This window comes from Crassostrea angulata, chromosome 10, assembly GCF_025612915.1.
Source record: "Crassostrea angulata isolate pt1a10 chromosome 10, ASM2561291v2, whole genome shotgun sequence".
NCBI classification, from domain to species: Eukaryota; Metazoa; Mollusca; class Bivalvia; order Ostreida; family Ostreidae; genus Magallana; species Magallana angulata.
Genome location: NC_069120.1, coordinates 40,124,893 through 40,139,769, shown reverse-complemented (window position 1 = coordinate 40,139,769; position 14,877 = coordinate 40,124,893). Strand labels below are relative to the sequence as shown.

Sequence of the window (14,877 nt, the reverse complement as noted above, 5' to 3'; positions counted from 1 at the left end):
AAGTTCAGGATATCTTTATCAAATATTAAACAAATGTATATATATACGTTTGTAAGGATGTAAATTCGTGGGCAAGGGTTATTCTCGAAAGGCACGAATATTGGTCCCCCACGAACAATGATAATTCCACAGTATCTCATCATGACCAATACGTTATGTAACATTTGACCTTGCACTCGATATAAGAAATAAGACGTTTATAAAATATGAATGCTCCTAATTAAAAAAATTGAATATGAAAATAATACAAAACATGTTATATTACTTATATGAAACTTAAAAAAAAGCAAATGTTCAGGTCTTCCATATTGTAGACCGATTTTGTTTACCTGGTGTGAACTTGCTTAACCTATCATAATGTTACTCGTCTGTGCCACGCCTGTCACGTGACATAAATTCGGTAAACATGTTCGACGTGACGTTATACGCCAATCACCATCAATCATGAGAATACCTTATTTGCAAGTTGTATAATCAACGGATTACATTTCCGATTGCTATGTTTCCACCGAAATGGGAGAATTTGGCGATACATAAAGTCACATGATATGTAACGAGTCTCGTCCGATCTGCTTTATTCCTTTATATACGTTTAGGGATATTGTTATTTCATTTACAATTATTTATAACGTCTCAGATTATGATGAACTTTCTTTATTGCGTATTATAGCGTACTGATAATCAATTATAGCAAAGGTTGTTCTATTTTATAGTTTAACTTTAAATTGACAATAATTTGAAGTAGAAAAAGTAGAAAACAAAAATTTGTACCATCGCATGTACTCAATGTCAAGGCAACCTTTAATTTTAAGTTCGTTATCTTTGTTCTACATGTTGTTGCTAAGCAAACGTACTCTTACAGAAAGTAGGCCCCTATTTTGTTATCGGCTTAAATGTGTTAAAGAGTCTTTAAATTGTTGGAAAGATAAAGCAACATTAGTACTGGAACTTATATCTAATATCTAACAACTTATATTCAAGGTAAGCAGTATATTCTGACTCCTTAGAATTAATCAAAAATTAAAAATTCATGTATTAATTTGTAAACAATGATTCCACTAAAATATTCTCAGCTTATATGTATTAAACTATGGGATCAGTTCTGAACTGGCTGTAAGGCAACTTCTATTTAGTTTGAAATTCATCTTTTGCATTTACTATTTGACAGAACATTCATAGATAGGATGTTTAATGTGCCTTTGTTTTATATTTTATACTTTATTGTATTTGATTTAGTCCGTTCGACCAAAGTTGCATTTTGATCTATGTTTCCCCACATAAAATATATCTACCGCTCGTTGCCTTTTGGTACATAAAAAATAGCTCTTGGTAGTAGCTTTTATATTTTTGATAGTTAAACCCATTGCAATTCCAGATGTTAAGGATATCCTTTTCGTCCATAATAACGATCACATTGCTAGCCAATTTGATAACAGTAATCGCCACAGAGCCTAAAGAAGTTGAAATCCAAACTAGGCTGGGAAATATAATAGGATTGCAGCAAGTAACAAATAAAGGAACTGTATATCAGTTTCTCGACGTACCTTACGGTAAACCTCCTATTGGTCATCTTCGCTTTCAAAAACCGCACCCATTTGGGGCCTGGTCCAAAACATTAAACGCAACAAAACTAGGTCCGGTTTGCTACCAGTCTAAAAATCAAACAACTAAATACCCAGGATTAACCGAGGATTGTTTGAAGCTAAATATATACGTTCCCAATGAAGTATCTTCTTCCAATAACAAAGCAGTGATGGTTTGGATCCACGGTGGAGGGTTTTTTCTTGGCTCTGGAGGAACTTACGATGGCAGTCCGTTGTCCTTGATTGGTGATGTTATTGTTGTAACTATTAACTATCGACTTGGAGTTTTCGGATTTCTTCAATCAAACAATTATAAGGCAAAAGGCAACGCGGGACTTTGGGATCAAATTCTTGCTCTTAACTGGGTAAGGTATAACATTAAAGATTACGGAGGAAATCCAAAAAACGTAACAATATTTGGAGAGTCCGCGGGAGGCATGAGCGTGTCGTTACAATCATTGATTCCTAGTAACAGAGGTTTATTCCATAGAGTCATTGCTCAAAGTGGAGTTGCTAATTCTCAGTTGGCTTTGCCAAATAAATCTGCAAAACATACAATCGAAATTGGTGAAATGGTAGGTTGTTCCCAAGATAGAATCATGAATGAGCAAAATTTTATTGAATGTTTGCAATCTGTAGATGCTATGGATCTTGTCAACGCATCTGACCGATTATTCCAAGGCATAGGGTTTGACTCTATGGTAGATATACCGTTTGCTCCGGCTATTGATGGAGAACTGTTCCACAAGAACCCAAACATTTTGCTAAAAGATCGTGCCTCATCCGAGTTTAACTTTTTCCAATCTTTGGACTTGATGATCGGAACTTGTGATAATGAAGGCTCTCTTACTTTAGGCCTATCACCTAGTTTCCAGTCAAAGTTAAATCTGAATTTCAGTGAAGGTTTACCTACACGTGAATTTTGTGAGAGCATTATAACTGTGTTTTCAAAAGCATTATATAACAACAGCAGGGATGTTTCAGCGACAATTTGCGAGAAGTATTCTGTTACAAATGATAATCAAGAACAAGCTCGGATGTTTTTGCATATGTATGCAGATGCTGATTTTGTCGCTCCTGCAACTCTTGCCTTGAAACAACATTCTCATAGTCTCCAAGGATCAACAACATATCAGTTTGTGTTTTCTGAAGAACTTCCTTTTATTAATAAGAATGCTCCATCATGGTATAAAGGTTCGGCACATGGATCAGATATGTATTTCATGTTCTTTTATGAAGAATTGAAGAGAGTGTCGAATGTTTCCAAAGAGACTGATGTTTTAGTCGACCAAATGAGATCATACTGGACCAACTTTGCTAAGACAGGGTAAATTCTATTTTTTGTTTTATTTCTTTTTGAAAAAGTTGAATAGTAAGCAGGCATGGGTACGATTACTAAAAATGTAATCGATTAATGATAAAAGATTAATAATCGATTACACATGTGAATTATTTCGTGTAAACGATTATTAATCAATTACACGCATTTAGTCCTATGATCGATTGTAATCGAATATTTTATAACACGTAATCGAAAAATAATCGGACAAAACGAAACAATTAAAATGTGAATGATACCTCTTCTGAACATTTTGCATGTACTGGTCTAGTTGCTCTGGTTTTAGACTTAATGTCAAGATCTAGTAAATGATTCCATAGAGTCTTTTTGGTTTCTAGAACTATTATTACGTCATTATTGATTTGAATAATCTTTAACCCATACTTTACGGCTTGAAAGGAATTATGTAGAAAATTATACAATTTTTGGCATTCAATCAAATTAATAAAAGATAAACAAGTCTTTATGTCTCAACAGGAACCCAAATGGTCAAAATTTGCCGGAATGGAGGTCGTTTGATGATAGCAAAGAACATCCATTCATGAACTTGCAGGTCTCAAATATATCTTTGGGAACAAACTATAGAAAAGGATATACCGATTTCTGGAATAAAAAACTACCATACGTATTTCAACGTGGTTGTGATGAAAACAGTTGCGCTTTGCCAATTGTTTTATAATGTTATGCTTATTTATTTAGATGTATTAGATTTGAAGCCGCTGTCATGCACAAGAAGTATTTTGTCTCATTTTATCGAAAGAGATTTACTTTTGTCATTTTCTCTTTCATAAAAGATTCATACAACCTCCATAAATTTTGTAAATGAAACCAATGACCTGTAAATTTTGTCTTTTCGACTGTTGTTTGTTAACAAGTGTGATTGAAATTATAATTGTTTGAAAGTAAATAGTGTCATCTTATTTACAATGCATCAAACGAAATAAATTATATTTATAACTTTTAATGCAAAATTATAAAAATTTTGACACATGCAAAGTTTTAATAAACATAGTTTGTAAAGTAGAGCAGAAGGTAAAACTTGAAAACAATATTTTAAAAAATATTCCTTATTTGAAACAAATTAGAACTGCTCATTTCTTAGCCTAGCCTTTCTGTTCAATCTTCAAATATACGAGTGAAATAAGATTTATTTATTCCTTTGGCATCTTACTAGATTTTATTAAAATCTACTTACTTGCTAATTGAAAAAAATATCATAAAGATTATTAGTCAAAATATTCAAGAAGGAGTCATATTATGGGAACAGGCTATCATCCATATAACAAAATCCCCTCACCAATTTGATATATTAATAACAAGTACTTTTTTGAAGACACAAAAAGATAACAATAAAAGAAACATAAATTATATATAGCCGTTATGAAATTTAATTGAATTAAACAAAGCTAAAACTTCATATATTTCTTCAATTTTAGAACCAATGATTTTTTTTTACTTTGAAAACCAAAATGATTATCCTGGAAATAAACGACGCATTTTATGGAAAGATGGGTGACAATGAGCCAAAATAATTAGTTTTTCTGTTATCAATTTATTCATTTAAAACATCCTATAATCATTTATAAAGTTTAAAACACTCCATGAAGAGGATTGTACTATGTATTGCTCTTATTTTATTTTAAAATACTACACGCTACAATTAATTACATCTGTACTGCTCATGTAATAAAACTAGTAGACAAATAAAACATAATCCTTCCTCGTCACAGTTGCCAGACATCATTTCAGGTGAAATGAAATTCTGACGAGGATTTATCCAATTTAAAGCTAACATTTGATCCCAAATTCCAACATTTTTGTCCACGTTTTGCACTTACGGGAAACCAAATATACCCGGTCGATAGTTCATTATGACCAAAATGAAGTTTCTAAAAAGGCTTATGCTCTGTTATGATCGAACCAATTACATGACTGAAAACTATGACACTTTTTTTTACCTCCCTTTTCATGTTAAAAAGAACGTAAATGATTAACTGTAGACAGTTCTCTGATATTTAATTGGATACAACTACTAACAATTACGTACAGGCTGGTCCGAAATGGATTGCAACTAGAAAGCCCACGCTTTTGCTTTATCAACGGTAGATGCTTTATCAAATACTTATGGTCAGTACAAATTTTGACACAGTCCTTTGCTTCAATGCTTCAGTGAATTAGATTTTAAAGATTTTCCACATCACTACTCTTACTATATATAAAAAAAATAAAACTGATTTTGTCAGAGATTCAAAATGAAAAATTAATGGAAACCGCATTAAGTGTGTTATCATAAATAAAACTGCAAATTAAGCGGGCTATCATAAAGTTAATCCGGACGAAGGGATGAAAACAGAACGCTTTGGATGTACATATATTTCTATCCTACACAAAAATTTACTGTAATAAGCCTCACAAGACTTTTATTTCACATCCAGTAACCATCTTATTTATAACCATTTTTACCTTCAAATTATTAGTAGTTTTTCAATAAACCATAAACAATTGTCTCTTGTTTGAGGCAATTCAAACTAACGAGCATTCGCAACTTTGTAAATGACAACAAATTCAAGTCTTAAGTATATTCATTTAAGTGATTTAGCTCTAAGAACTCATTGAAACTTATCAACACGTTGAGATAGTTATATTTGCCCGGCAAGCCTCGCGAATATATACACCATTTCAACTCGTTGATAATGCAAATTTAAAAAAACACAATATACTTATCTTCTATATATCAAAAATATGGTATTTGATACAATACGGAAGTTAGACAGTCTATCCCGAAATGTACCATTTTATTTTTTGAGATAGTGACACGAAGTCAGGATGGACAGAAATGCTTGATGCATGTTAAAATCTCGCATTAACCGATTCAAGTTTGTACTGATCCCCGATGACAAAACAGTTTTTGTAAGTCTCATTATATAATTTGTATCTTATAAAAACTTGGATTTAATTCTGCAAGTGGCAGTCAAACTTATACTCATAGCTCTCTTTCCAAGGTGGAAGTTCTTTAAAATTATAAGTCAGTTTTGAATATTTTCAATATTCCCAAAATCCAAAATCAATTTGAAGTACACCTATATATGATACTTTACAAAAAAATCTTTACAAGCATGTTACATAGCGGGTTCCATTAAATGTTCTACAAAACCCCTTTCTTTACTTCTTACCAATATATTAACAGCAGAAGGAGAATCTTCAAGAGTAGGATGCAACAGTAAATTAAAAAAGCAGTGTAAATCAAATGTGGATACTTAAGAATTCCCTTACATATGTAGCAATATACCTTCATCACTTACATATGGAGTTTTTGTCTCTTAGTTAATTTGATACACAAGGGCATGCTCCGCGTATAAACAGTTTGTAATGCGAGGCAAGCTACTTCATCTTTTGGTAAGTTCTAAGGTCGATACAACGACCTTAATTTTGTCAGCAACTACAATCTTCCACTGGGTCGCATGCTGCATGACGTTTTTCATACTTATTGTTAGACCATAATTAATCACCTAATTGTATACGGACTTCTCCGTTTTCCAGACTACGGCTCAATTCTCCATGGCACCTGATCCTTACTCTATTGTTTTAGAGGTCGGTGTTTGCTCTGCTCATTTTTTGTATTTTTCCTGCGGACTTTTGATTTTGAATATTGTTTGTTACATTATCATCTCATGCCATAGTAAAGCCAATAATGAAATACATCATTACTGGAAATAAAGCAAATTAGAACGACCAAGGATGAGAGTGCATATTTGTTACGTCTCTTCATGAAATCAATATGTCAGTAGTAAATTACAATACAGTACCTCAACGCGGATCCCGTGTTTCCCGCGCCCCGTCACGGTATAAACACATCGAGGTGATCGGCCAGGTGAGACAGGTATACCGCGTTCCCATCACGGTAAACTCATCATCTACCTGTCCCCGCCACGGTAAAATTATCGATGGAAAAGTATCGTATACAAGCGGGAGTTATCTCCCCGAGTGACAAATAAATTGCATGTTTCTTTATATTTAATGACGATATTTAACCAGATTTTGACAGAGATTATAATCGAAATACTTGGAGTATTTTTTACTTTTTTTTCGAATTTCATATTAATAAATTATTAAAGTATTGAATTTAATATCATATTTTAAGAAGGTCGTTAAATTAAAAATTATCATGAAATGATTTTAATTGCCAATAAATTATAAATGTGTACGCAGTGTGATTGTGTTTTTTTAACAATTAATTGGTCCGCCTACATTTGTATTGTTTGTTGTTGAAATCTATGCGTGTTAACTAATGATGAGCAAGTGATTAAAAATTAGGGCTTCCTATAAAATTACCACCCAGGTAATTTTAGCAGGTTCCGTTCTTTTCTTACAAGGTCATCTACGTGTAAGGAACATTTTTTGTGAATTCACGTTTTAGTGAATTTGTGTTGCGTTTCTTTAAATATGGCTCGTCGTTTGTCATTGCGCGAGGATTCCCACTTTCTAGTGCGTTACGTTTACGACGACAATCTTTAAGTGCGAAGCCTCTCCTTGCTCATCAACTTCTTTGCCACCTTCGAATACGCCCCATCGTAATGCGAAAAATCAAATTAACGTGTATCTCTCTGAACTGAATTGTAACAAATAGAGAGTAAGGAGCCTTAGAGATACCCAGAGTTGCATAAAATTATGTAATCGAAAGATATTGTGGGTATCCCTTGTCATGTTGTCGTGATGGTGTACCAACTACCCGCAGTGACGGAGGTTAGCGTTCGCTCGCGACCGACCTCCCCCCCCCCCTCTCTCTTAACAGAATAACTAGATAATTTTTTTTAGAAGGAAATGTTGTTTAAAAACCGTTCTTATGTTCTTACACATTTCAAAGAAATTAAGAACATGTTTCAAAAGTATTTCATGCCGATAAAAAAACATTTAAACATTTCAGTAAATGTATTGATATCATTTTATGTGTGCATGTACATGTAATCTTATTGAATATAAAGCTTTATGACTGTCGAAGTTAACTTTATTTGAATTTAGTCCCAATTCTTTTACACAAAGGTGTGAAACCATCGCACTGACAGGAAATCACTCTACGCTTGAACGCACAGAATACACAGGACTGAGGCAGGTCGATAATCTGTGTAACGATTGACCAAGAAGAATTGTACATGCATATCAAACAATTTTACTAATAGTTATATCAAATAATTGATTCATTTTACTGCGTTCTTTAACTGTTAAAGATATGCACGAAGCCTTTGAAATATACCCATGATATCCTCCAAAAATGGAGGATAATTTCACCCACAATGCAAAGTGACTTTCCATGTATGGTAAAAATCAGCAGCCATCTTGAAATTGAGCTATCCTCCAAAAACGGAGGTTGCCTAGACCTGTTAACCGCTAAACGTGTTTTAAGATGTTCCTTCCCGCAAAAAACCTCAATTATTAACTAAACGAGAGAGAGAAAAAACACAACGAATTAAACTTTCTAAACACAGTAAATCAAGCATCACGAACATTGTAAAAAAAACTTAACTGTTAGATTCTTATTTTCTTTATTAAATATAAAACTAATAGAACGAAACTTTATCATGGAGGGAACACGTGGTAGAGCTAGCGGGCTGATTTGATTGACAGGTGCAGCACGTGGACTCAAATCATAAATTGCATGATGGATTCAATCACAGTGTACTTTTATGAATACTGGATATTAGTATATTTCACATAAGTGTACGTTAAATTACGCCTAAAAGCCACCCCCCTCTCTCTCTCTCTCTCTCTCTCTCTCTCCTGTAAAGGTGTTGTGCGATTAGACGAAGCCGTACGCGATATAGACTTTTTCCTTTGTCGTGAATAGGTGTGAAAACCCTCAAGGGCATGTCGTTTTCTACCCTGAGTTTGTTAATCACTTCATGTATACAAAGAAAATGATCGTGGCTTAAACTTTATATGTATACACAGGAAACGCATACTGACATAACACTTTATGATTTCATGTGCTTTAACGCAGCACCAACTTTATACATGAATGATAATTTTATTATTGAATGGAAAAATAGATTTGTCAGTTGATTCCCGACATTTGTGCATTTCTCAATTTCAAACATACACATGTATTGACAGTTTACGGCGCTATGCGTGTCAACTTATAAAATGAGAAGATGAAATTGCTCTGCATTGATCATCCAATGAAAACATTCAATTTTAAGATTGTTATAAAAACAGGATTATCAATTAATAGAAATAATAACTGAAATAAGCACGTCAAATACAAAGATATGTGTTCTTATTTACACATCACAAAATTTAATAGCGTAATAATCATGTTATGTTGTAATTCGAATGTAGTTTCCGATTTCATGAAATTCTATTTCATAAATACAATTTATTAATTTGATAATAATATGGACCACAATTTATTTACAATGCAGCTGTTATGCTTAAATCTGAAGTCGCATATTTGACATGGATTTACGCGACCCGCATTGCCTGTAATGTACAGTACAGGTAAAGTAACAACAACAAGCAGCAGCTGGAATAACGGTAAATCACACCGTCGCGGTGTCATCACGGTCGCAATCCATACCGCGATCAAAAACCGCGATGGTGTATCGCGGGAACGATAAAAATACCGCGACGGTAACGCGGGCCAATACGGGATCCGCGTTGCCTGTACTGTAAGTCGTCTTAAGACGGAATGATTGAGGCTATAGTCTTTGAAGCCATCTTTCTCTGTCTGTCAGTCACTCTTTCTGAACTTAGTTTTCCAGACTTGTTTCCGTCATGGTTCAAAGAAAGAGATTGATTTAAAGCTTTCCATGCAGCTTTATAATGATAATATAGATATCAAGTTCGAGTTTCGTTAAGATCGTTCGAAAGAAGATGAAAAAATTCTTTTTCAAACGATCTTCTTTTTAAAATCGGGTTAGTTCTTGAATTTTTTCTATTTTTGAGTTCTCAAAACCTTTCAAGCACTCATTCGACATTCCATTTTAAATTTCAGTTGCTGACTGGGAACTTGTATTTTTATGCACTATTCTCAAAATGCTTGTTCGATTAAGGTTTCACACATGACTCTTCTCTAGTAAAATGATCTATAAATATAATGACAATCCTACCAACACAAGTTTCGTGTTCTTCAAGTCCCCGTCCTTTCAACTTTAGTTATTTTAAATGTTTACTCAGTTACAGTCAACAATTCAAATCTTGGTAACATCGTAATCTGTTCGGTGAATTCTGATGTTTACCTGAACTAAAAACAATTATTGATTAGTAAAGAGAAAGATACATGTGTTAATGTTTAGATCATTTAGGAATACATATGATGCACTATGTAGAATCAGTATGCAAATTCTGAATACATTTCCTCCACCTGCAACCCGATTTTTAGAGATTGTTTTTAATAATGTGCTCAGTAGGTTTCGAGAACTTTTGGAAAAAATCATGTTAATTTAAAAAAACCCATTTGCAAACATATCTTGAATGCCAAAGGGAGCAAGGAAGGTAGTGTAGTTTGTTGGTGTCATTTAAAATTATATATCTGGCGACCACCAAAATATTGTAAAGATGCAGAAAATAATTATTTGATGGCCGCGAAATTAGAAATAAAAAAGAGGTGACATAATTCATTTTTGTGTCCGTCAGATATATTGTGGCAGTTGTTAGAAAAGATATGGGCAATGGATTGTATACCCATTCGCTTTATAAGATAAAAGTAATAAAAGCAGAAAAAGGATCTGTAGATATAATGAATTTCCTACAAACATAAGTATCGTGTTCCCCATGTCTTCGCCCTTTAAATTCAGTACATTTGAATGTTTTCTAAGGTACATTAAAAAACCAAAAATCTTGGTGACATCCCTATCTGTTCAGTGTAAATTCTACTGTTAACCTCAACGAAAGACAGCTATTATTTAGTAAAGAGAAAGATTGATAAATTTTATATTTTGGCGGCTGCCAGAAAAAAATATTTAAAGCCTTAACTTAAAGGACAGGTTAAAAATAAAGCATCGTTTTTATCGTGATTCAGGATAATAAGAGAATTACTGAACTTGATTTGGTAAAAGACGACGTCACAAAAATGTTATAAAAATATTATAATAATAAAAATACTGAACCATGTTCAAACTGCACTTACATTTTATCTAAAGAAAAATAATATCTGATGGCGATGCATGAATGTACGTATGAAAAGTATGTACATGTATATATTACATGTCCATTACGTAATTGTATTGTTTATACGCATAAAATTCAATTGATATTTGATGATTTTTGATGATATCGCCATAAAAAGTATTGCAATGATAAATCTTTCGTTATGAAGAATGGTATTTGCAATATTAGATATACATTTGACATGAGCATTACGTCCCAACAAATGAATTTATTTAAATAACTTGTGCATGTAATTTAGATCGGGTTCGTATAGTAGAACAGTTAAATGTGACAGTACATATTTCCTTTGCACCCTAGTTCAATTAGTGGTTATGTTTTAAATCTGTTTAATTGTTTTAGAAAAAACTCGGACATAGACATAAATTTTATCAATGATTAAAAATGATATAATGATCAGCTTTTTAATTAAAGGGTTTCGCACACATATAACCGTTTTTGTCTTATTTGCGGTGATTTGATGATTTGAAACAACAACGTTAGTTGAAGTTAAAAATAAATATATAATGTCTTTAACTAAAATGTGAAGCCTCTCATGTACATGTACTCAATGTCAAGGTAACCTTTGTTGTGAGTTCCTTATCTTTGTTATACCTGCTGTTGCTAAGCAAACACACTTTACTGAAATCAGAATTTGTTTGGAGTTATTTCCTTATCGGCTTTAATGTGTTTAGGAGTATTCAAAATGTTGCCGAGATAAAGCATCGGAATGAGTATCCAACAACTTATATTTAAGGTAAGTTCTATATCTATTGTTCTAAGCATTTTGTTTGAAAATATGAAATTTCTTAATAATATTTGATATACAACTTTCATTTCATTCGAAAAACACATAAACGTTTTCATTTGCTATAATAGTTTTATGCAAAACAATTGATTGCATCTAACCTTTTACTCATTAAAGCATAGTTAATTGTAATTTGCATCTCATTGTAGGCTTCCCGTATTAAAATATATCTACTATTTGGTGTCCTTTATATATATCATATGTATATAGTGACAGTTTTTCTTGGTACCTTTTATATTTTTTGATAGACGATTGCGTTTGCATTTCCAGATGACAAGTAGATCTTCTTCGTCCTTAATAGCGATCACATTGCTAGCCAATTTGATGACAGTAATCTCGACAGAGCCTAACGAAGTGGAAATCCAAACTAGGCTGGGAAACATAATAGGATTGCAGCAAGTAACAAATAAAGGAACTGTATATCAGTTTCTCGACGTACCTTACGGTAAACCTCCTATTGGTCATCTTCGCTTTCAAAAATCGCAACCATTTGGGGCCTGGTCCCAAACATTAAACGCAACAAAACTAGGTCCAGTTTGCTACCAGTCTAAAAAACAAACAACCAAGTATCCAGGATTAACCGAGGATTGTTTGAAGCTAAATATATACGTTCCCAATGAAGTATCTTTTTCCAATAACAAAGCAGTGATGGTTTGGATCCACGGTGGAGGATTTGCCTTTGGTTCTGGAGGAACTTACGATGGCAGTCTGTTGTCCTTGATTGGTGATGTTATTGTGGTAACTATTAACTATCGACTAGGAATTTTCGGATTTCTTCAATCAAACAATTATAAGGCAAAAGGCAACGCGGGACTTTGGGATCAAATTCTTGCTCTTAACTGGGTAAGATATAACATCAAAGATTACGGAGGGAATCCAAAAGACGTAACAATATTTGGAGAGTCTGCAGGAGGCATGAGCGTGTCCTTACAATCATTGATTCCTAGTAACAGAGGTCTATTCCATAGAGTTATTGCTCAAAGTGGAGTTGCTAATTCTCATTTGGCTTTGCCAAATAAATCTGCAAAACATACAATCGAAATTGGTGAAATAGTTGGTTGTTCTCAAGATAGAATAAAGAATGAGCAAAATTTGATTGAATGTTTGCAATCTGTAGATGCTATGGATCTTGTCAACGCATCTGACCAATTATTCCTAGGTTTAGGGTTTGACTCTATGGTAGATATACCTTTTGCTCCGGCTATTGATGGAGAACTGTTCCACAAAACTCCAAACATTTTGCTTCAAGATCGTACCTCATCCGAGTTTAACTTTTTCCAGTCTTTGGACATGATGATCGGAACCTGTGATAATGATGGCTCTCTTACATTAGGCCTATCACCTAGTTTCCAGTCAAAGTTAAATTTAAATTTCAGTGAAGGTTTACCTACTCGGGAATTTTGTGAGAGCATTATACCTGTGTTTTCAAAAGCATTATATAACAACAGCAGGGATGTTTCAGCGGCAATTTGCGAGAAGTATTCTGTTACAAATGATAATGAAGAACAAGCTCGGATGTTTTTGCATATGTATGCAGATGCTGGTTTCGTCGCTCCTGCAACTCTTGCTTTGAAACAACACTCGAATAGTGTCCAAGGATCAACAACATATCAGTTTGTGTTTTCTGAAGAACTTCCTCTTCTTAATCCAAATGCTCCATCATGGTATAGGGGTTCGGCACACGCATCGGATATTTTTTTCATGTTCTTTTATGAAGAAATGAAAAGAGTGTCGAATTTTTCAAAAGAGACTGATGCTTTAGTCGACCAAATGAGATCGTACTGGACCAACTTTGCTAAAACAGGGTAAATTCAATTTTTATTCCATTCCTTTTTGAACAAGTCGAAAAGTAACAGGTATTTTTTGAAATGTTATTTCAATATTCTCATAAACAAGTTTCTGTCATAACTGAAATGGATATATATGCTTTCAAATGCAATCGAGTTTAAGTTTTCTACATTCAAATTAATAAAAAAAAGTCTTTATATCTAATCAGGAATCCAAATGGTCCCAGTTTGCCGGAATGGGGGTCGTTTGATGCTAGCACAGGCCACCCATTTATGAACTTGCAAGCCTCAAATATATCTTTGGAAACAAATTATAGAAGGGGATATACCGATTTCTGGAATCACAAAGTACCTTATCTATTTCAACATAGATGTGATGAAAACAGCTGTGCGTTGCCTATTGTTGGATAATGTTAGATTGATGTATTACGATGTTGAATGTTCGAAACCGCTGTCTTGCGCCAGAAATAATTGTTTGCATTCATTTTTAGGTTTGATGAAAACAGCTGGCCTTTCGATAATATTATGTTTATATAATACAATGGTGATATCATGTGCTAAAAGTATTTGTTAGCATTTCATTTTAAAAATTTTATATTTTTAAATGTTTTCTTTAAATTTAGATTCATACAGCATTCATATATTTTGTAGATGGAACCAAAGACCTATAAAATATGGCATTTTAACTTTCTTTTTGTTAAATCCTGTATTGGCAATTAACGGTATGACAGTTAATATTGTTCAACATCTTATTATTTTCAATGTAAGATAAACTATAATTGATAATTTTAAATGCAAAGATATAGAGGTGTATATTTCTTATAATCAGAAAAAGATATCTTTTCTATAAAAAAGTCAATTGTATTATTACAAAAACCCTCACCGATTTGATTTATAACAATTAACTTTTTGAAAACACAAATAGATAAAAATCAAAGAAATACTAGACCTAATCTCGTTGCGAGCAACGAATGGGTCTTCCGTTCGATCATAAATTAATGATAGGGTTAAATCAAAATATTGACTTTTGGTACGAGCTACTCAATTAACTTCCATTTAAACCAATTTTTGGACCTACCCTGCTAAATTAAGATTTCCGGAAAAGTTAATTTATAAACTTCAATATCTCTGCAATGCGTTGTCCGATTTTAAAACGGTATTAGTTTGTATTCAGTATAAAAATGTCTACAAAACGGATATGCCTTAAAATTCCAAAAATCG

At 33.1% G+C, this 14,877-nt stretch overlaps 2 protein-coding genes across 2 annotated transcripts; both read left to right on the top strand.

Moving 5' to 3' along the window:
• The first annotated feature begins 806 nt into the window (after positions 1-806).
• On the top strand, positions 807-4,241 carry LOC128164763 (acetylcholinesterase-like). The gene is made up of 3 exons (XM_052828757.1): positions 807-981; positions 1,376-2,910; positions 3,400-4,241. The coding sequence occupies exons 2-3, from the start codon at positions 1,376-1,378 to the stop codon at positions 3,599-3,601; spliced, it is 1,737 nt and encodes a 578-aa protein (XP_052684717.1). The 5' UTR covers positions 807-981; the 3' UTR covers positions 3,602-4,241.
• Positions 4,242-11,688: 7,447 nt separating this feature from the next.
• On the top strand, positions 11,689-14,342 carry LOC128164760 (cholinesterase-like). The gene is made up of 3 exons (XM_052828751.1): positions 11,689-11,818; positions 12,140-13,674; positions 13,866-14,342. The coding sequence occupies exons 1-3, from the start codon at positions 11,792-11,794 to the stop codon at positions 14,065-14,067; spliced, it is 1,764 nt and encodes a 587-aa protein (XP_052684711.1). The 5' UTR covers positions 11,689-11,791; the 3' UTR covers positions 14,068-14,342.
• The last annotated feature ends 535 nt before the right edge of the window (positions 14,343-14,877 follow it).